The 20522-nt window shown below is 35.8% G+C and overlaps 4 protein-coding genes across 7 annotated transcripts; 1 reads left to right on the top strand and 3 right to left on the bottom strand.

Annotated features, from left to right (window-relative positions):
• Positions 1 to 23: 23 nt before the first annotated feature.
• LOC9318896 (MAP3K epsilon protein kinase 1) lies at positions 24 to 8083 on the top strand. Of its 3 annotated transcripts, XM_021030469.1 has the most exons (25): positions 24 to 496; positions 674 to 808; positions 925 to 945; positions 1123 to 1196; positions 1273 to 1363; positions 1430 to 1513; positions 1637 to 1738; positions 1911 to 2042; positions 2189 to 2260; positions 2370 to 2473; positions 2611 to 2710; positions 2849 to 3211; positions 3537 to 3869; positions 3947 to 3991; positions 4183 to 4362; positions 4478 to 4561; positions 4809 to 4906; positions 5022 to 5105; positions 5327 to 6060; positions 6156 to 6302; positions 6384 to 6535; positions 6659 to 6793; positions 6895 to 7301; positions 7397 to 7511; positions 7603 to 8083. In XM_021030469.1, the coding sequence occupies exons 1-25, from the start codon at positions 437 to 439 to the stop codon at positions 7777 to 7779; spliced, it is 4029 nt and encodes a 1342-aa protein (XP_020886128.1). In that variant the 5' UTR covers positions 24 to 436; the 3' UTR covers positions 7780 to 8083. The 3 variants fall into 3 exon arrangements, with proteins under 3 accessions (XP_020886128.1, XP_020886127.1, XP_020886125.1); XM_021030468.1 differs by having other exon boundaries at positions 2611 to 2692; positions 6156 to 6535; XM_021030466.1 differs by having other exon boundaries at positions 25 to 496; positions 6156 to 6535.
• Positions 8084 to 10047: 1964 nt separating this feature from the next.
• Positions 10048 to 10579, bottom strand: LOC9318895 (arabinogalactan peptide 12). Its single transcript, XM_021030470.1, has one exon. It carries the CDS (start codon positions 10418 to 10420, stop codon positions 10238 to 10240), a length of 183 nt encoding a protein of 60 aa, XP_020886129.1. The 5' UTR covers positions 10421 to 10579; the 3' UTR covers positions 10048 to 10237.
• A 2759-nt stretch (positions 10580 to 13338) lies between these two features.
• LOC9318894 lies at positions 13339 to 16073 on the bottom strand. Of its 2 annotated transcripts, XR_002333388.1 has the most exons (8): positions 15535 to 15969; positions 15158 to 15244; positions 14812 to 15069; positions 14532 to 14696; positions 14397 to 14450; positions 14157 to 14303; positions 13534 to 14070; positions 13339 to 13501 (listed from the first exon to the last, which is right to left on the bottom strand). XR_002333388.1 is itself a non-coding variant. In XM_002882782.2 (7 exons), exons 1-7 carry the CDS (start codon positions 15709 to 15711, stop codon positions 13693 to 13695), a joined length of 1266 nt encoding a protein of 421 aa, XP_002882828.1. In that variant the 5' UTR covers positions 15712 to 16073; the 3' UTR covers positions 13339 to 13692. The 2 variants fall into 2 exon arrangements, 1 of the variants encoding a protein (XP_002882828.1); XM_002882782.2 differs by having other exon boundaries at positions 13339 to 14070; positions 15535 to 16073.
• Positions 16074 to 19291: 3218 nt separating this feature from the next.
• Positions 19292 to 19923, bottom strand: LOC9321036. The gene has a single exon (XM_002882781.2). It carries the CDS (start codon positions 19792 to 19794, stop codon positions 19453 to 19455), a length of 342 nt encoding a protein of 113 aa, XP_002882827.2. The 5' UTR covers positions 19795 to 19923; the 3' UTR covers positions 19292 to 19452.
• Positions 19924 to 20522: the final 599 nt, after the last annotated feature.

Raw genomic sequence — 20522 nt, 5'->3', positions numbered from 1 at the left:
TAAATAATTGGACCACCTTTTAAATAGATGATAAATCAGTAATTGGACAAAATGGAAGATATTTTTACAAATCAGGAAATAAAGGGGTGAAATCGTAAAGAAATAAAAAGCATGGGCCACATAATAAAGAAGAATACAGGCGCATGAGAAATTAACATAAGTATACCTGCTTTATCACAGTTAGTCAATTTCTAACCCAAAACTTTTGTTTTGTTCTTTCCTTTTTCTTTTAATTTGTCATATTTTCACTACTGTAATAGAGCTGGCATCTGATCTTTCAACTCCACCAATCTCGAAATCTTTCTTTCAATTTTCTCAAAAAATTAAAACCCTAATTCTTATTTTCTTTGTGGAATCTGTTTCCTTGAGGAGCAATTGTGTTCTGTTCGCTGCATTTTTTTTTTTCTGCTGACGAAGGAAGAAGAAACGAGAAGAGATGGCGCGGCAAATGACGTCATCTCAGTTTCACAAATCAAAGACTCTTGACAACAAATATGTGAGCTTTCTTCTTCTTCCGTAATTCCTGGGATTTGGGTTTTTAATGGGTCTCCTTAAGATTTTAGCTTTAGCAATTAGAAATTGAAATTTGTTTGTTTTATTGATTTTAAGCTTCAAGTCTGGTGCTTTGTGCTGTTTTCTCTAACAAGGTTGGTTCTTGATATTTTGAGCGTAGATGCTGGGAGATGAAATTGGTAAAGGAGCTTATGGTCGAGTTTATAAAGGATTAGACTTGGAGAATGGAGACTTTGTGGCCATTAAACAAGTCTCTTTGGAAAATATTGTTCAAGAGGATCTTAACACCATAATGGTTTGTCACTTTTTCTTTTTATTTATCTTCGTTATTTCTTCCTTACCACTGCTATGCTGACAGAATCCTGGTTTTACATGTGGATGATTCTTGGCTGTTGGGATGATTTTCTCCAGCAAGAAATTGATCTTTTGAAGGTAGTTTCCTGAATTTTGGACATTTATCTCTTTACAAAGTTGGGATCCTGATACTAAGTTTTTTCTGAACTTATGTCAAATCAGTCACCTTCTGAACTTTGGCTTCTTCTCATGAATGGTTATGCTGGTTAAGATGCAGTCTTTCTCTATGTATTCTAAGATGATATTTCATTGCAGAACTTGAACCATAAAAACATTGTGAAGTATCTTGGGTCGTCGAAGACAAAGACTCACCTTCACATTATTTTGGAGTAAGTAGCTTTTGTGTTTATTTTGGTCCATTCTGTACTATGGACTGGAAACTCAAGTTCAATAATGTGTTTGCAGGTACGTTGAGAATGGCTCTCTTGCAAACATTATTAAACCAAATAAATTCGGACCTTTCCCAGAATCATTGGTGGCTGTTTACATTGCTCAGGTCTGTATACATCTTTCAAGTTGAGTTAATTTTCGTTATGCATTGTGTACTAACTAGTGAATACAGGTCTTGGAAGGTTTGGTATATCTGCATGAGCAGGGTGTCATACACCGTGATATCAAGGGTGCAAATATTTTGACGACAAAGGAGGTGTGTTTTATGTATTATCTATACTCAAGCATGTCTTCAGTGTATTTTTGTTTAAAGATCTGTTGCATAAGATCTTCTAGGCTTTTTATCCTTAGATAGATACTTGACTACATCACACTTCAGGGTCTTGTGAAGCTTGCTGACTTTGGAGTTGCCACTAAACTTAACGAGGCTGATGTTAATACTCACTCAGTGGTTGGAACTCCTTACTGGATGGCTCCTGAGGTACACCTTTGATTATATATATGTTCCATCACCATATTCTGTATAAGTTAGCTTTCATATGCAATTTTTGGAAAAAAATTTGTTGTTGTTTTGAAAGATGCATTTGTTTGCTCATTTAGAGAACTTTTACCTGATTATGTACGTATTGACGGAAGCCCAACTTCTGTTTCAGGTTATTGAAATGTCAGGAGTTTGTGCTGCTTCTGACATTTGGAGCGTTGGATGCACTGTTATCGAACTTCTGACATGTGTGCCTCCTTACTATGATCTGCAACCCATGCCAGCCCTCTTTCGTATTGTTCAGGTATTTTACAACATTTTATGAGTTTGCGTTTAGGTCAATAAAATTTAGGTGTCTCTTCCTTCCCCTTTTTACTAGTTCTCCATGTTGTAAACCCTTCTCTCTTGAAAAATGCAAAAGACAAACTATTTGTTATGGTTTCGTTTCAGGATGATAACCCTCCTATTCCCGATAGTCTTTCTCCAGATATTACTGACTTTCTACGACAGTGCTTCAAGAAGGTACAATTTTCTGCTATAGTGTTTACTCACCTACCTCTGTACCAGAGCCTAGACAATACTTTGTTTAATATCCAGTATGTACATTTGATTTGTATCTTGTGTATTACAGGATTCCAGGCAGAGGCCTGATGCAAAGACGCTACTCTCTCACCCTTGGATACGGAACTCTAGACGAGCATTGCAGTCATCACTTCGGCATAGTGGCACCATCAAGTGAGAACCTGTGTACTTAACTTTATTTTTTGGAAGAATATTTCAAAATTATTATATATCCCATCTTAAAGAACACGCAATAGTGTTCCTTGCATCCACTGAACCTGTAATGTCCTTGGGTACTTCTTTCTTTGCAGATATATGAAGGAAGCCACTGCAAGTTCAGAGAAGGATGATGAAGGTAGTCAAGATGCAGCTGAAAGCCTTTCAGCAGAAAATGTGGGAATGTCAAAAAGTGTAAGATTCCTTAGCTCTAATTTACCATCTTTAAATTTTTTGAAGATGCAGATAAAGAGTTGATAAATGAACAGAAGAACGCACTAAAGCTAGAGATGAACTTTCTAAAGCTACTGATACAGTACTTTTTTTATCCAGGACTCGAAAAGCAAATTACCTCTGCTAGGGGTGTCGAGTTTTAGGTCCGAGAAAGATCAGTCTACACCCAGTGATCTTGGTGAAGAAGGAACAGATAATTCAGAAGATGATATTATGTCAGATCAAGTTCCTACACTTTCGATCCATGAGAAATCTTCGGATGCTAAGGGGACACCTGAAGATGTATCAGAGTTTCATGGGAAATCTGAACGTGTTGAAACACGTGAAAATCTTGAAACAGAAACTTCTGAAGCTAGAAAAAATACTTCAGCAAAAAAGCAGGTTGGCAAAGAATTATCCATCCCAGTGGACCAGACATCACATAGTTTTGGCCAAAAAGGTGAAGAACGTGGGATTCGAAAGGTTAGTTGTGCTGTTACGTCATTACTGTCCTAGCACTTTCTTAGATAATATGGTAAATCACGAGGCAGTATATCGTGCTTTTTTGTGTTGAGCTGATTGATAAGTTCTTTACTGATTAAAACAAAACAGTTCACTGGACTCGTACTGTGAGACTGGTTTTGTTTGTTGTTGGGCCGTGGTCTTTCTTTTTTACAAGATTATGTTCTTATTGCAATACTTTTCCTTTCTTTGTTGAATGACGTGTTCAGACTAAGTGCTCTATTTACTGAGTTGAAAACTTGTAAACTGACTAGATTTGTTTTGATTGTTATTTCTCTCTTAAAAGGCTGTGAAGACTCCATCTAGTGTTAGCGGGAATGAACTGGCTAGGTTTAGTGATCCTCCTGGGGATGCTTCTTTGCATGATTTGTTTCATCCATTGGATAAAGTTTCGGAAGGAAAACCAAATGAAGCCTCAACATCGATGCCTACATCAAATGTCAACCAAGGTGATTCTCCTGTCGCAGATGGTGGAAAGAATGATCTGGCTACAAAATTGAGGGCTACAATTGCTCAGAAGCAAATGGAGGGGGAAACAGGGCACTCAAATGATGGTGGTGATCTTTTTCGCTTGATGATGGGTGTTTTGAAAGATGATGTTATTGACATTGATGGCTTGGTATGATCTGTCTCAAGTATGCTCGTTTGATATTTAAAGTAGTACACTGCTAAAATGTTCCAAATCTTGTTTCTCAGGTATTTGATGAAAAGGTGCCCGCGGAAAATCTTTTCCCTCTGCAGGTATTCTGCAAATCTATATCCTATTGTTTTGGCAACCTTTCGGCATTTTATATGTTGCTAATGCTACTTGACCGACTCACTTCATGCTCTGAAAATGATAATATGTAATAAATGTTAAAAAGAGATTTTTACTTCTCAACTCTGTTTTTAGTGATTCCAAATCTTAGTATTTATTGGCTACGTTTTGGTAGGCAGTCGAGTTCAGCAGATTGGTCAGCTCCTTAAGGCCTGATGAGTCAGAAGATGCAATAGTATCTTCTTGTCAGAAACTTGTTGCCATGTTTCGTCAGAGACCTGAGCAGAAAGCAGTATTTGTGACACAGCATGGTTTCCTGCCTCTTATGGATCTACTCGATATTCCTAAATCTCGAGTATGTTTTATTGTAATCTAGCAGGATTTTGTTTTTGCCCTTCATCACAAGTAGTTATTAGTTCGCTGTGAATACTGACTGGCTTGTGTTTGTGAATATTTTATGGTGTTTTCAGGTAATATGTACCGTGCTGCAGCTGATAAACGAAATTATTAAAGATAATACTGACTTCCAGGAAAATGCTTGTCTTGTTGGCCTCGTAAGTCTCACTTTCCATTTGCTTGCTGACTTGGTGTATCACTGGTATAGTTTGGTGGAGATGACCAATTTGTTTTATCAAAGGCTTGTGTCTCCATTTTCTATTTTAAACTTCAATTTGGAAAGCTAACACCATTTTTGGGGAAAATCATAGATAATTTATCCATGGAGTCTTTATCTCATCACTTATGTTTTCATGATGTGGCAAAAAATAACATGAAAATTGATTATTCCAAGTGAACTGGCAGATTCCTGTTGTAATGAGTTTTGCTGGTCCTGAGAGGGATCGTTCTCGAGAAATTCGTAAAGAAGCTGCTTACTTCTTGCAGCAGCTTTGTCAGTCAAGGTAGTAGTCATCAAATATTTATAATTTTGCTTCTTCTTCTTTTTTTTTTTTATTTTTTTTTATTTTATATATTTTTTCTGCAAGTCATAAAGTTGATATGGTTGCTTCTTTGCAGCTCATTAACGTTGCAAATGTTCATAGCTTGCCGTGGAATACCCGTTTTGGTGGGATTTCTTGAAGCAGATTATGCCAAATACAGGTGGGTACTGTTTACCGTCTTCATATGGTGTCTGGACTATTCACATATTAAGTTCAGAAGTTAATGTTTGTGGTGTATTTGTTCCATTGAAAACAGCGGATACTTCTAACATTAGCTGACCATTATCTTAATTAGCTCTACTCTCTTCACTCAATTCTGGTTTCTTTAGCTTTATTCTCTATGTGGCACTAAATTCTACTAATTTGGGCTTTTCTGTTCAGGGAGATGGTTCACTTGGCTATTGATGGGATGTGGCAGGTATTTAAACTTAAAAGATCCACCCCAAGAAATGATTTCTGCCGTATAGCAGCAAAGAATGGAATTCTTCTGAGGCTAATCAACACTCTTTATAGCTTGAATGAGGCAACCCGGCTGGCTTCTATATCAGGGGGCGCGATTGTGGATGGTCAAGCTCCACGAGCGCGCTCTGGTCAACTTGACCCTAACAATCCTATTTTTGGTCAAAATGAGACTTCACTCAGTATGATTGATCAGCCTGATGTATTGAAAACCAGGCATGGGGTTGGTGAAGAGCCTTCTCATGCTTCAACCTCAAATTCTCAAAGATCAGATGTCCATCAACCAGATGCTTTGCACCCAGATGGTGATAGGCCTAGAGTAAGCAGTGTTGCTCCAGATGCCTCAACGTCTGGCACAGAAGATATCAGACAACAGCATCGAATATCTCTCTCCGCCAATAGGACATCGACAGATAAGCTTCAGAAGCTGGCAGAGGGCACCTCTAATGGTTTTCCTGTTAGTCAGACAGAACAAGTGCGACCTTTGCTTAGCTTGTTGGAGAAAGAACCCCCTTCAAGACATTATTCTGGTCAACTGGATTATGTTAAGCATATCACTGGCATAGAGAGACATGAAAGTAGACTTCCTCTTTTGCATGGATCAAATGAAAAGAAAAACAACGGAGACCTCGATTTTCTGATGGCTGAATTTGCAGGTAAGTTTCAAAGTTTTATGTTTAGCAAGAGTGTTCATATTGCAGGTACATATATGATTTTTTGTTTATGCCTTATCATGACTTTGTTTCATCAGAGGTCTCTGGACGTGGAAAGGAAAATGGAAATCTTGATACTACGACTAGATATCCCAGTAAAACAATGACAAAGAAGGTTCTGGCTATTGAAGGAGTTGCTTCTACTTCCGGGATTGCATCTCAGACAGCATCTGGAGTACTGTCAGGTTCGGGTGTTCTAAATGCTAGACCTGGAAGTGCCACATCATCTGGTTTACTTGCCCATATGGTCTCTACCCTGAGTGCAGATGTTGCAAGGGAATACTTGGAGAAAGTTGCTGACCTGCTTCTTGAATTTGCTCGAGCTGATACGACAGTAAAGTCATATATGTGCAGCCAAAGCTTACTCAGTCGTCTTTTCCAGATGTTCAACCGTGTAGAACCTCCTATTCTGTTAAAGGTACTTGCAAGTACTATGAAGTTTTTTTTTTATCCAAAAGTGGTTTCCTAAACCATTTACTTTTTCTCTCTGGCGAGCTTGGATGTTTGATCAAGAGGATCTTCAATGTCTTTCATTTTCCAGATACTGGAGTGCACAAATCATTTATCTACTGATCCAAATTGCTTGGAGAATCTGCAGCGTGCAGATGCAATTAAGCATTTGATCCCCAACCTTGAGCTTAAGGATGGGCACCTTGTTTATCAGATCCATCATGAGGTTACCTTCTTGACTTTCATAGAGTAGCGTTTGGTTGTTGGTTACAACCTCTTGGCCAGTATGATATTTGAAAGATTGAAGTTTAACGTTTATTTATGTAGGTGCTTAGTGCACTATTCAACCTGTGCAAGATAAACAAAAGGAGGCAGGAACAAGCGGCTGAAAACGGAATCATTCCGCATCTGATGCTTTTCATCATGTCGGATTCTCCTCTGAAACAGTATGCATTGCCACTATTATGTGATATGGCTCATGCATCTCGGAATTCAAGAGAGCAGTTAAGGGCCCACGGGGGTCTGGATGTTTACCTGAGTTTACTCGATGATGAATATTGGTCCGTGATAGCCTTAGATTCAATCGCTGTTTGCTTGGCGCAAGACAATGACAACCGCAAGGTGGAGCAGGCCTTGCTCAAGCAAGATGCAATTCAGAAATTAGTTGACTTCTTCCAGAGCTGCCCAGAGAGACACTTTGTGCATATATTGGAGCCATTCTTGAAAATTATCACGTATGTATCTCTCCCCTTTTTTACAGCTAAGACTTAGAAGTACAAGTGAAGTTGCCCACTTCTTTAGTCTAATCCTTTGTCATTCTTGAATCCAGGAAATCATATCGGATCAATAAGACATTAGCTGTAAATGGATTGACTCCTTTACTTATTTCAAGGCTAGACCATCAAGATGCGATTGCTAGACTCAACCTCCTAAAACTCATCAAGGTAATGAACCATTGAATAGCCAAATATTATTATCTAATAAGTTTTCTCTTGGTGTTTGACTGTTTGGTTTTGGCTATCATTAAAACAACAGGCTGTTTACGAACATCATCCACGGCCGAAACAGCTGATTGTAGAGAACGACCTCCCTCAGAAACTGCAGAATCTAATAGAAGAACGACGAGATGGACAACGTTCAGGAGGCCAAGTTCTGGTGAAGCAAATGGCAACATCTCTCCTCAAAGCACTTCACATTAACACAATATTGTGAGTCCAAAACCAGTATTGGGATTGTACATTTACTCCCATTTTTCCAAGAAGAAAAGTGTCTCATCTTCTTCTTCTTCTTCTCTTCCATTTACAAAAATGTGAAACTTAAAAAGATTTGTAATTGTTGTTCAGTTGTGTGGCTTCACTTGTGTTTTTTTTAGTCCCTCGAGAGAAGCCAACACTTGTGGTTTTTGTAAAATTTATATTGCTCTTGCAAGTTTTTCTTTAGAGGAGCTGTATTTAAGTGATATTTGATGGGTTCTAAATTGAGAATATGATAAATCATTAGTTAGTAGTTGAACTCATTATAGTGTCTGAATCTGTTATTGTTACAGACAGTTTTTGTACATAACTCAACATTTTGAATCTCCAATATCCAAAGTACTTTACCAGTTCATGTAGCTCAATGGCATCATCTTCTTGGTTCAATCTCGTTTGTTCAAAGAAATCGTAACCAGTTTCTTCTAGTTAGATGGTACACTTGACCTAGTTTTGAATAATAAAATAAATGTGATCCTATAACATTGGAGCATAACTCTATGGTTAACACATAACAGAGATTACTCAAGCAGATAGGATCATTTAGTTTACGCACAAATAAAATCCTCGAAACCACTTTTAGAGCGCATCTAAAGGCTTCGAAGAAGAACTATGTGCGATAATCATAACACAGATTGAATAAAAACAACAAAGGTGCTCAGATTTGTAATGAATGGTTGGGAAGTAAGTCTCTTCATTAAAAATTTCAGATTAACGAGATTTATAAACCCATCATCACTGCACCATCATGCCCCAAAGAAAAAAACGAAAGAAGAAAACAATTTTAAAAAAATCCAAGGAAGAAGAAAGGTGACGACTCTCAATTAGGGTTTGTTTGTAGAGGAACACTTTATTTATAGGTCTTGCGCTAGGTTTCCACGTCGTTGACTCTTTGTTATGGGCCTTGAACCTTTTGTTTTGGCCCATTTTTTTCATACGGCTTTGGCCCATTATTCTCTTTGCTTCTGCATTACAACTTTCATTGGACAGGACAGGATTCGTGTTTCAGTGAAAAGGTATGCGAAGACTTATGTTGGAAAACATATACACTATGTTTGTTTGATAAAATTTTAGTCAGTATTCAAATGTAAATGCAAATGCAGATTATTACTCTTTGTTTTATCCAAAAACGGAGATATTGTTATTTACTATTTGAACCACACAAAAAGCAAACAATAATAATTGAGACCTAGAGGCTAGAGCTGTTCTCAATATCTTATGTGCTAAGTTATATATACAGCCGAGCCAATCAAAAGAAAAGTTGTATTCAATCTTTAGTGTTGGCTTAAAAGGATTGGTTTCCATCAAGATTGTGTGCCATCATCATCCATTGCTCTTTTTGATTCGCATGCCAACAAGTTTAATTTTTGTTAATGACTATAGAGAACTTTCCAGAAATAAAAAGGAATCAATCAAACTAAAAAAAGTGGCGGCCACTTACAAAAGCTTTTGGATCGCTTTTCCTCACAGACATAGAAAAAACGGAGAGGAAAAATAAAAGCTAAGGTTATGGTCCCATTCTTGCTGCTGACCACTTTTCTTCTATGCATCTCACATGGCTTAACATGTTCTTGTCTGATACCATCCCATGCTCCAAATATAAAATCTTTTGTTTATTCTCTTACTTGATTAGTGGGTGGTTTTTTGTTCGGTTGGTCTGAAACTTAGCCTAGTGTAAAGTTAATCTGATAGGCCTCTTGACACTGATATTCAGGTTATGTTTCAACTCTTAACAATACCAAAATCATTATTGTCTATGAATTACTTTCTATGACTAAATTCATCTAGCCTTTACAATGTAAAATGGAATGCTTATAACTATATTTGATATCCACTTTTGAGTTTAAATGCATGTTTGATGCAATTAAGGATTTAAGGTTATAAGGTTGCTGCAACAATATTCCTCATATATATCCTTCTTGTCTCGTTTTGGAGCTTTATTGTTGTGCTCACATTTTTACTTCTATTTGTTTTATTTTTAGTGAAAAGTAGTTCCGCTAGAATTTTATTGAGAAAAATTCGAGGCCATACATAACATCATGTTGATGATAAATACCACACATATTTTCAACGATACCACAACCTTCCAAAATTTCACAGCTCATCGCATCATTGAACATACCCCTCGCATATGTCTGAGGTTTACATCGTTTGTGTGGACTTAGATTAGATATCATGCATATGATGTTTTCTTATGGTTATTGTCGATTAACCAAGACTCGAAAAAACATTGATAGAAAGAAATCAATCCATAAATATAGTATTAATTATGACTCATATACACACAAAACACTCATGCAACTATAATATAGTAGTCCAAATATTGGAAACAAATAACAAATAGCTCATGCCATAAGACATAAACCAAAGTAAAAGGGAAAACAATTTAGAACCTAACTCAATGAAATGTGGAGATTGGTTTAGAAGAGAAACCCAGATACCAAAGCAGCAACAGATGCAAACAATGCCGGGACAAACATGGCAGCATCGGAAGTAGGACTTGGAGCCGGAGCCTCTGTCTGCGCAGCCACGTTTCCTACGGCGGATAAAGCCACAATAGCCACCATCAACACCACCATGAGCTTCATGTTCATTGACTCCATTTCTCCTCTTTTTCACTTAGAAGAAATCTAGTCAATAGAAGATGTGATGAGGTTTTATTCTTTTCTTTGGTGCGAATAATGAGTTGTTGTGGCCTTGTGGTTATGAAAGGGCATTTATAAGCCAAAGTTTGGGAAAGTTGTTTCCAGAGACGTCTCTATAAAATATTTCGCTTAGTATTTTACTTAACTTTTTAGTAAAGGAAAAGGCATCCGAATTACAGCAAAACAAGAAAAACAGAAAACCATTTCCTTCTTTTATGTTTCAAATTTAAATGTCATTTTAAGTGTTTTTACACATATTAAAACAATAAGAAAATTATAAAAAAAAAAACTTTAAATTTAAAACGGATATGGAATATATGTATTTCAGTGGACGTCCTAAAATAAATATATCTTTGAATGCCATTGATTTTGTTAATAATGGCATTTCAATTGGTGTTAATTTTTTTTGCATATACGTTAATACTTTTGTTCTATTTAAATCGTATTTTCGAATTTACATCATGCCGAGTAGCTAGCTTCAGGTGATTGAACTATCCAACTAAACAAAGCACTTAGCTAGGTTTGAATAATTTTTCAAAAACATTTGTTGATATGGAAATATGAGTGGAAATTGGGTGTTATTCTTCTTGAAAAAGAAATTAACAAAACAGGTTGTCCAAATAGTATAAACAGCTGGCAGAGATTGGCTGTCTCTTGGCCCAAACTACATTGTTGTCTTTCTCAACCACTCTGTTCCTTCTTTACAACCTCACCACTCATTCATTACTATTATTCTATGTTTTATTGTAGCTATAGTATTAACATCTTCTTCTAGTTCATACGGTAGATTAGACCAAAATATTGCTTTAAATATACGTAAATTGTGTGTAGCCTTCATGGGTTTTTTAAAAATATATATTTAGTGGGTTTTTAGATTCTAGAAGATGTCTTTGACATTAGATTCAAATTCGTTTTTCTCCTAATTTGGTTAAAAATACAGATGGTAAAGTCTACGTTCAAAAGTAAATTATGAAATGCGTGTTCCATTTTTAAATATTTCTATAACCTTTCGTATACATTGTATCGAGCTTTAAATCTTGATATATGTATGATCTCCACGTTTAAAAATTAGTTCTTTTTCTGGAAAATAATAGTTTAATAAGATTTGGTATCCTTATGTTGACTCATGATTCGTGAATCTAAAGAATAGCGTATGAACACTCAATACCTAGTTTGAGATGGAATTCAGGGATTCATGGACTTGATTATAAATTTTTGCTTTTGTATTTTTCTTGTGGGTTTTGTAATTTCTGATAGAGTTCTAAAGTTGATTGCGTAACTAAAGGATCAATTAGCCGTTTTAGCCTTCAGACTTAAGAGTTTCGTTGAAATTAATGATAATGATAATGCTTTCCCCAACGTTCACAATTTCATATCATACCAAACTATGAAAATGACCATCCACCTCCTTTCCCAAGATCCTTTTTCACACCTATTTTTTTTTCTGTTTCATATGTCGGCCATTTATTTGTTTTAACTCACTAGAATTAGATAGAGAAACGGTTTATATAGTATTTGTTTTCATTAAACAGTAAAGAAACTAGCCGGAAAGCTTGAATACCAAAACATGCATTATTATGAGCATGGGGTTTCACTACAAATGTGGCCCCAACCAATCAAAGTAATTGTTGTTGTTTTCCAAGTTCCAAAACAAAATGAATAGCTCCTTCATTTTCATTTTGCTTTATACTATTTATACTTTATAATACTATTCATGAAATTTATATTAGTATATAGATATTTTGTTTCTTTCAAAATAGATATTTGTATTTTAGTTTGAATATATAGAAGAAGAGGCCTTAAATTATTTCTTTGATCATAATTTTACAAGATTTTTTGTTTTAATTGGATTCTCTTTCATGCATACATTTTAAAAAAAAAAATTATAATAGTTTAACGACTAGTGCATGATGATTACAAACTTTTACGTTCACTTTCTTTTTTACTTTGAAAATGGAACGTTGGTGGAATTTGAATTTAATTGCTTTCTTCGACTATCTTATTTTATTTGATAACATTTTCAAATTATTTTTGTAACGCGAACTTTATTGTTTTTGTTCCTTTTACATTTTGACAAGATTTTATGTGGAAACTACTGTCAGGAATTTTCTTAATTACCAATGATTTCTGAAAATGACAATTTTATAATAGATCATATTTTATATATAAAGCTGTATAATTCCATATCAATGTGGCTGAAAAGTATCTAACGTGATCTCAAAATTACTCTACCAGAAGAATTTAATTTGCAGCATTACTTGGACACTTAAATTTTAGAAAATAGTAAAAAATCATCAAACGAGCAACAAAAGAAAAAATGAACGATATGTGTATATTTTTTTGTTTTTTGACAGCATATCATATGTATAAAGTGTTAAGAGGCCAGACTTTAGAGAATAACATTGTGCTTTTGTAAGCCCATGTATAAATAAATCTTAGCCCACATGATTCGTGAAAACCAACGCGGACATTTCATCAATTGTTGTCCATTAATCCTCAGGTATGTCAAATTGGATTCTGTTACTGTGGAAGCTAAGTGACTGAATTTGAGTTATGAATTTTTCTATCAATGAGTTGAGATTGTTAATGTTTATCTAATGTTTCTAGAAATCAGAAGATTGTTTGGTTGATCCCAAATAAATCCAAATGCTATTTCTTTCTAGCGCATGTTTTTTTGTTAATTGTGTAAGGGTTAGAAAGTCTAGTGCTATGTGATGGAAGAGAGATTGAGTTAAATATTTTTTGGAGTTGAAGTAAGATCAAAGCTTCATAATGTGGAACATGAACTTGTTATTTAACTAAGCTAAAACTCAAATCTCCAGTGACACTTTTGTCTTTCAATGTTGAGAGACAAAGAGGATTTGAAAGCAAACACAAAGCATTAAGAGGCGATTTAATTATCAAGTTTTCTGGTGAAGAAATGACTGATCAAAGAGGAGACATACAAAGGAGTGACATCAATGCCAATGGGATACTAAGGGCTAAAGTTTCTTTGAGTTTTTAAGAAACTTAAAGTCACACCTACTACTTCCCCCCCATCTAGTTACATGGAGACTACTACAAACAAACACCTTATCATTAAGTTAAAAACCAGACAAACCTCAAAACTTCCCATCATCTAGAGAACTTACTAATTGACATTTTTTTTATAACAGCCTAATACTACCCAAGGAGGAAATTCACAAGACTGAAAGAGAGATACAAGCTGAGTAACACTACACATGCCTGGCTTATGGGCAGTTCTTGTTCTTACCGGGACCACCGTAGTAGAAGTAATGTCCCCAGTCATCATTGCTTCCGGTTTGAACATCATAACAGTTGGACTTCTCGGTGAATGTACCAAGTCCTTTTGGTGCTTTGAGGTTGTTAGATCCATCTACGACTTGAATGTTCCGAAAGTAACTTGCTTTGCTGAAACCTTCTTCTGGGAAGTGACCACTTCCCATCTGTGTCCAAGTGTGGTGGCCTTCTGACTGCGAGTTCACAACTTCTCCTCCCCATTCGATCATCGATGCACTTTCTGTTAGGTAGGAGAACAGAAATGATGGCCAGTACCCCAAAACATACCCATTCCCAAACTGCATCCACCAATGTCCCTCCTTTGGATCCTGTGACATGTTTAAACATAACACATTCACTCAAGGTTTCAGTTTTTCTTTAGAGAAACAAAAGATTTCAGTTATGACACTAGTACCTTCCAGATTAGAATACTAATATCGTACTGGGAATTACGATATCCAGAGACTGGTGAGATGCTTGCTCCCATTGCTATGTCACTGTTGATTTGAATAAAACCTGAGCAGAGAAGATTGTAGCAACCAGTAGCTTGATAAGCATCACTCTGCAAGAAGAAAGATTGAGCAACATAAGAACATCATGCTATATTATACATACACCACAAATATTCAATTCAAAGGGAGTTTTAAAATCTTACAGTCCAGTAAGTGAAGAGTCTTGTGTTATTGTCTCCATATAAATCCGGACTCACCTGTTGTAAGCACCACAAATCAAAACACGCAACAAATTGCACAAGTCATCTTCACGTCTCCAAATGATGACAATGTCTTACCTGCCAGCCAGCTTCAATACTGTTAAGATCTTGTCCAAAGGAACCACCTAAAAGCCATATCTGCGACAAGCTGAATTCATTTGTGTTCTGTATCTTTGGCTCCCACACATTCAAAGTCGCCTTAGCTCCGTAGTACTTATCTCCTTCCACATAAGCTATGGCGTGCTAAGCTCATTCAAGAGTTCAAGAAACCAAAGATTTAGATCAAATTGCCTCATACCAAACAAAGCTACGACAAAAGTGATAAACCAATATATGAAGCTTTTCTGATTTCACTCACCTGATGACCATTTTGGTTGATGAGGTCAGGTTCTGCAGATTTAGGAATAGGAACAGACCTATGCTTCTTCTTGCCGTATCTTTTGACTGAACTTGCTCTCAACACATCATCCTCCTTTGTCCTCCTCACGGGAATCGTTCCTTCAGTACATTTGCCATACCGGTGCCACAACTGAGGGATATGAGTTTCTTTCCCCTCTGGTTTTGCAGATACCTTATTGTCATCAAAGAGCCCTTCAGGGTGGTAACTAGGCCTCATCTTAACACACCAAGTAACCATAAATTAGCACTAAAACAAAACATCTCAAGAAAGTTATCAAAATCATTAGTGTTTCCTTTCTTTGAACCTGAATCTTGTGGTCTTTGAGGAAAGGATGGTCAAAAGCTGGCTGCTTTGAGATAGGAACACAGTCGATTATATCTCCATCTGGACTCTGTTTAACCACAAAGAAGAAGTAACTATAAGAATTCTTCCCCCACTTTCTGATAATACAAAAACACACTACTTCACAGTAAATTTCGATTAAATTGAATGGTAAAAACTTCAGGACAACTGATTTATCCAGCATTAACTGATGAACAGTTACAAATCACTGGTGTAGCCACAGAATGAGAGAGAGAGAGAGAGAGAGAGAGCAGAAATCATCAGATTCTATCTATCATTTTCCAATGAAACTCAAAACAGAGAAAACACAAAGTAGTAAAGAAGAGAGAGATTTAGAACCTGAATGGTCTTAACAGGAGGTTTGTTGAGCCTATTCAAGTGCTTCTTCACCTCAAACTTCTGCCTTGAAGCGCCATACCTTGCTGCTGCGCAGGATAGCGAGAGCATCCCCCACAGCCATAGACACACTAAGAAACCTCTATTGAACTTCACCAGGCTAAAATGCACAGCTCCCATTGTCACAATAAACCCAGAAACACCAAAAAGAAAAGAACTTGGCTTTCGCTGAGAAGATTCACACAGACACAAACACTAAGGCCAAAGCTATAAGAGTACCTCAGAGCCAATGAAAGAAAACCCTAAAAGAGAAGAAGTTCAAACAAAACAAACAATGATAATGCTGTTCGTGGGGACAAGTTTGAAAGTGGGTCTGGTTTTTCCTTGTAACAAAAATCCAAACTTTCTCTCAATCTCTATCTCTTCCTCTGCTTTGAGAGATAGTGGAAGCTCTCTCTTTCTTTTCACTTTCTCGCTCCCATGGCCCCACCCATTCCCTCTTTTATTTACTTAATTATAAATAATATGCATGATTAGTTTACTTTTGATTTGTTTGCTTTTGTTAAACAAGGGTTTGATCTTTAGAGAAATGACAATGTATTAAAGTTGGAAAGAAGCCAGATTAGAAACGCCTTACCAATCACTATTCAATTTAGGTGGTTTTTATTTTGATAGTGGCAATTAGTTGGTTCTTGTAATCTTTAACTAGGAGCATTATAAAAATCTACTATAGTTTTTCAAATTAATCCGTTTGAGTATTATTGGTCTGTCACGTGGTGTTTATGGTTTGAAGACAACCTTGGGGCTCTCTTCCACATTAATTTTCCTGTTTTGCCCCTCTCGATGAAAGCAAAAATGCTTGGAAACGAGGATGTTTTTGTCTTCATTGAATGGAGGAACGTAAACGGTGAGAAAACTGAGGCGTTCAACTTAAAACTCTCCAGTAACGTCGTTAACTCCACGTCAGCCATGGATGAGCCACGCTTCTCTATACTACGTGACAGCGTAGCAGCAGTCTAGTAGCATCATCGCACGAGAGATGGAGAGAGAGATCGCACGTAATGTATCTGTGTCTAGGCAAAGCTCACACGTGCGAGAAGTTGCATCATTCACCGTACACGTGTCAGGTTATGGCCATTGAACAAGAACAACGCAATCACACAATGGGAAATGGAAGTCTAGCCAACGGTCATAAAAATCGTAGAATCCAATGTGAAATTCGTTGGAACCATATACTACTTGTCTTAAAGAAAGCCGATTTCCTCTCTCGAAATTATTATAGTATCTCTTAATTAGGGTAAAATCATAAATGATTGCTGAGACTTATTGGTCCTTTTTTGTCCATACATTTTTTATAATTTGCAGTGATGATTTATTTAACTTAAATAAATAAATAAACTTTTTACAACGTAGAAACTAGATAGCAATGTCACTGGAAGGTCACATGGTGCATTAACATCTCTTATAATTAATTTAACATATGTCCATGATAAATCCGGTTAGATCAAATTCTAAAGCTCACGTATGACTCGCCAGGGCCCAGGGTAGATGTTGCGGTGATGAATTAAATAAGAAGACACATTGTTAAAACAAAATTCGGACTCATGGAACATGCATGATTGATGAAACCACGTTGGCCATGTCTTGAGAAGAGTTATTTACATGGCATCGATGTTTCTTAGCAAAAAAAAATTGACATGGCATCGATGTATTGACAAATAAGAAGTTTTGGAAATTATGAGGGAAAGGATTATTATAGTGATTTGTTTCCTTTTAGGTTTGGGTGTTTCCTTTGATTTAGCAACCCAAATAAATAACTCTTGGGGAGTTTTAGATATTTCATGGGATATCTACCTTAGTGCACTTGAAGACTTATGTACCGAGAAATTCAGTGTAAAAAGGCATATGGGTGTGTGTCCTATCGTCACACCGAAATTTATTTAAAAAAAGCAAACGTGTACCGTTTAGACTTTAGACTTGAAGTTTATATTCAATCTAGTTTTAATTCGGAAATAAATGATGTAATAAAATAAGGCGGTGAAGGTATGGGGTAGATTTATGCATTTGTAACGAACTAACGATGTAGGCATGTAGCTATCTTTTGGTTCTAGTGGATTCATTTCTACATGTGACTTTCATATGTAAGTAAGAGAACCGAACTTCGTAAACAAATTTACTAGGCACTAAACTATTTATTTTCTCATATACTTAGAACAACGAAACTAGCTGGCCCCAAATATTTGTCTACATGAATTATCTAAATTTGACTACTACACATGGGTTAAGACTTAAGACTATTCCGGAATTTCGGTAAAGCGAAAGGCTATCCAAAACTTATATAATAATTGCAATAAAAAGCCACAACACAACGTTGTGATAGGGTATGATTGATTAAAGGAGGGAAAAAAGCAAGTAAAAGATTTCATTTTATGGAGCAATATAAATTGAGGGGATGGAGAAAAGTAAGTAAGTAAGATAATAGTGATATGATGGTTATGAGTTATGACCATACGAAAGGAGGTGGAGCCACAAGCTTTTCTTATCGTATGCTCTTTATTTATTTTTTGTTACATGTTACTCCATTATTGGAAACATAATGCGAATCTTTTAAAATATCCTTCTTCATGTACAAACTTATGAATATACGATGATATCATATCACAAATGATGCACATATTCAATAAATGATAAATTTTGAATAATGGAGGAACACCTTCTTCTTCATAATCTCTTGGTGTTTACATACCAAAATTCATAAGCATTTCAAAATATGTGAAAAGTCACATCAAAATCGCGGTGAAGAAGTGATTTTGAATGTTTCTGATCCATGAGCTAATTCGATGGATTGTTGGAGAGTACAAAATGATTCGTTCGTCAATGCTGTATAAACAATTATATATAGACACGGTACTAATGTATCCTTGACTTGATCGTGTGAATGGATGTATGCATATTGTCTTCGGTGTGATACATTCAGACATGTGACTTTTTCACTTTATTCGTTTTTAGTTGAATCATTACATAGATAGAGGCCTTTAATCCAATTTTTTTTTACTTCTTCATATGTCATGGAAAATGTCATGCAATGTAATATAATTATAGCGACATCAGTAGATTCACTACATATCAAAACCAAGGAATAAAAAAGATGAGAGAATTTATCGATAAAGAAAATCAACATGACCTATGCGGAATGGCAGTTTTAATATTTATATAGAGAGACCAAACCCAAGAAAAAAAAATTCACCAAAAAAGATCTAGAAGCTGATATATATTGACGACAAATCATAAACCAACTTGATTGTGATCCAATTCTGAAGGAGTTTGGAACAGAGGTAGGTAGAGGTGTACAATTGAATTGTGATCACAACCTATACTCAGCAGACGATACAAGCTTCCAAGTAGCAAAAGAGGCATATCAAACAAAAACTGATTCCGCAAGTCTCTTGGACATGATCTAGTTGCTTGGAGAATGATTAGTGTCCTTATTTTCTTGTTGTCTTCCAAGATGCAACCAATTCAAGAAAATAAAAATAAAAAAAATCTCCAGAAGCTACACACATAAACTGAATGGCAAGAATTGAAGGTCTTGATATGAGTAGAAACATGCATTGTCCAACCACAAATGAGAAGAAAATTAACAATTTGGGATGTACTTTTTCACAACAGAACATTAGGATCATCTTTAAGAATCACCACAAGTTACTTTTGCACAAAGATGGAAATTTAAACATATGGTCAACGGATAAATGATATGGTATAATTCGTAATGTCTGATTTTGTTATTGAATATCCAAGAGTAAATTTACAGTCTCCAAGAATACCAGATTAATTAATAATTAGGACAATACACCTAATCAACTAAGACAACAATAATCCCAAAAGAATTAGAAACTAGAAAGCAGAGGTCAGCTAGTTTAGTTAATCCGAGTCCGGGTAATGGTAATAGTCATCAAAATCCAAGTTAGATGATGAAGAAGACCCATGATCATCATAATCGCCGTTACTATTATGATCAAAAGCAAGCACATCGTCATCATCAACATCATCATCATCATAATCATCATCAGAATCATAATCGGATATGGAGAAACACAGAAACTCCCAAAGACAGATGAAGAGATGACTAAGAGGGAGGCAACAAGCCACCTCCACAAGCTGTTGAGTATTCAATATCTCCGACGACGGAATCCTCCTCATCCGCTGCCACTTGTCGGTGGATACGTTCGCCACCGTCGCCATCGCCGAGCTGCTAAAAACCATAGCCAGCAAATCCTCTCTTTACCTTCTTCCTTACGGAACTCGCAAATCCTCTCTTTACCTTCTTCTTTACGGAACTCGCTGGTTAATGGTTTCGACTTTTTGACTTTTGTCGTTGACTTTGCAAGTCGTGAAGCTTATGATATCATTTAATTTTTTGTTCCATGCTTTTTGGGACAATTTATAGAGAGTTGATCCGTTGAATGGATCACATAAGTCTTTTACAAATTATACAACAAGGAAAAAAAATTACAAAAAAAGAAAAGTACTACTATTAATTAGTTTATGTCTATAAGACTATAATATACTATTTAAAAAATAATAATTACAAAAAAATGGAAAAGGATTAGCCAAAAGCCCAAAAATTTTACATATTTGTCTCTCTAAATGTTTTTTTCTTTCTAAATACTTAATTATATAAAAATGTCCAGATTTTCTTATAATAACTATTAGATACTAACAAATAAATATATATATTTTTTGACGGCCAAATAAATATTTATTTTGAAATTATTTCTATAAGGAATCATATTTGATACCTATAAGAAATTCATGTTATAATCTAAAGTTGTGTTGTTGACAAAAGAAAGTTATGTTCTCACTTCTCTTATTAGAGAAAGTCAAAAACTGACTAAAAAAAGAAAAGAGTAAGAAAATTTCAGAAAATCAGAAGCCCAAAAGTTGTATAATTCGTTAAACACCAAAAACACAAAGCCCAAAACCCACTTGCG

This window comes from Arabidopsis lyrata, assembly GCF_000004255.2.
Source record: "Arabidopsis lyrata subsp. lyrata unplaced genomic scaffold ARALYscaffold_3, whole genome shotgun sequence".
NCBI classification, from domain to species: domain Eukaryota; kingdom Viridiplantae; phylum Streptophyta; class Magnoliopsida; order Brassicales; family Brassicaceae; genus Arabidopsis; species Arabidopsis lyrata.
Note: the sequence above shows the minus strand (reverse complement) of the source record. Positions and strands in the feature narration are given on the sequence as shown.

What these genes read in the sequence shown, in the direction of transcription:
- LOC9318896 (XM_021030466.1), top strand. Translation starts at nt 437, where the DNA reads ATGGCGCGGCAAATGACGTCATCTCAGTTTCACAAATCAAAGACTCTT. An exon ending in AGACTCTTGACAACAAATAT is followed by an intron (nt 497 to 673) that starts GTGAGCTTTCTT and finishes TTTTGAGCGTAG; the next exon opens with ATGCTGGGAGATGAAATTGG. An exon ending in TACGACAGTGCTTCAAGAAG is followed by an intron (nt 2,261 to 2,369) that starts GTACAATTTTCT and finishes TGTGTATTACAG; the next exon opens with GATTCCAGGCAGAGGCCTGA.
- LOC9318894 (XM_002882782.2), bottom strand. Translation starts at nt 15,711, where the DNA reads ATGGGAGCTGTGCATTTTAGCCTGGTGAAGTTCAATAGAGGTTTCTTA. An exon ending in GTATTGAAGCTGGCTGGCAG is followed by an intron (nt 14,451 to 14,531) that starts GTAAGACATTGT and finishes TGCTTACAACAG; the next exon opens with GTGAGTCCGGATTTATATGG. An exon ending in GACTCTTCACTTACTGGACT is followed by an intron (nt 14,304 to 14,396) that starts GTAAGATTTTAA and finishes TTCTTCTTGCAG; the next exon opens with AGTGATGCTTATCAAGCTAC.
- LOC9321036 (XM_002882781.2), bottom strand. Translation starts at nt 19,794, where the DNA reads ATGGTTTTTAGCAGCTCGGCGATGGCGACGGTGGCGAACGTATCCACC.
- LOC9318895 (XM_021030470.1), bottom strand. Translation starts at nt 10,420, where the DNA reads ATGGAGTCAATGAACATGAAGCTCATGGTGGTGTTGATGGTGGCTATT.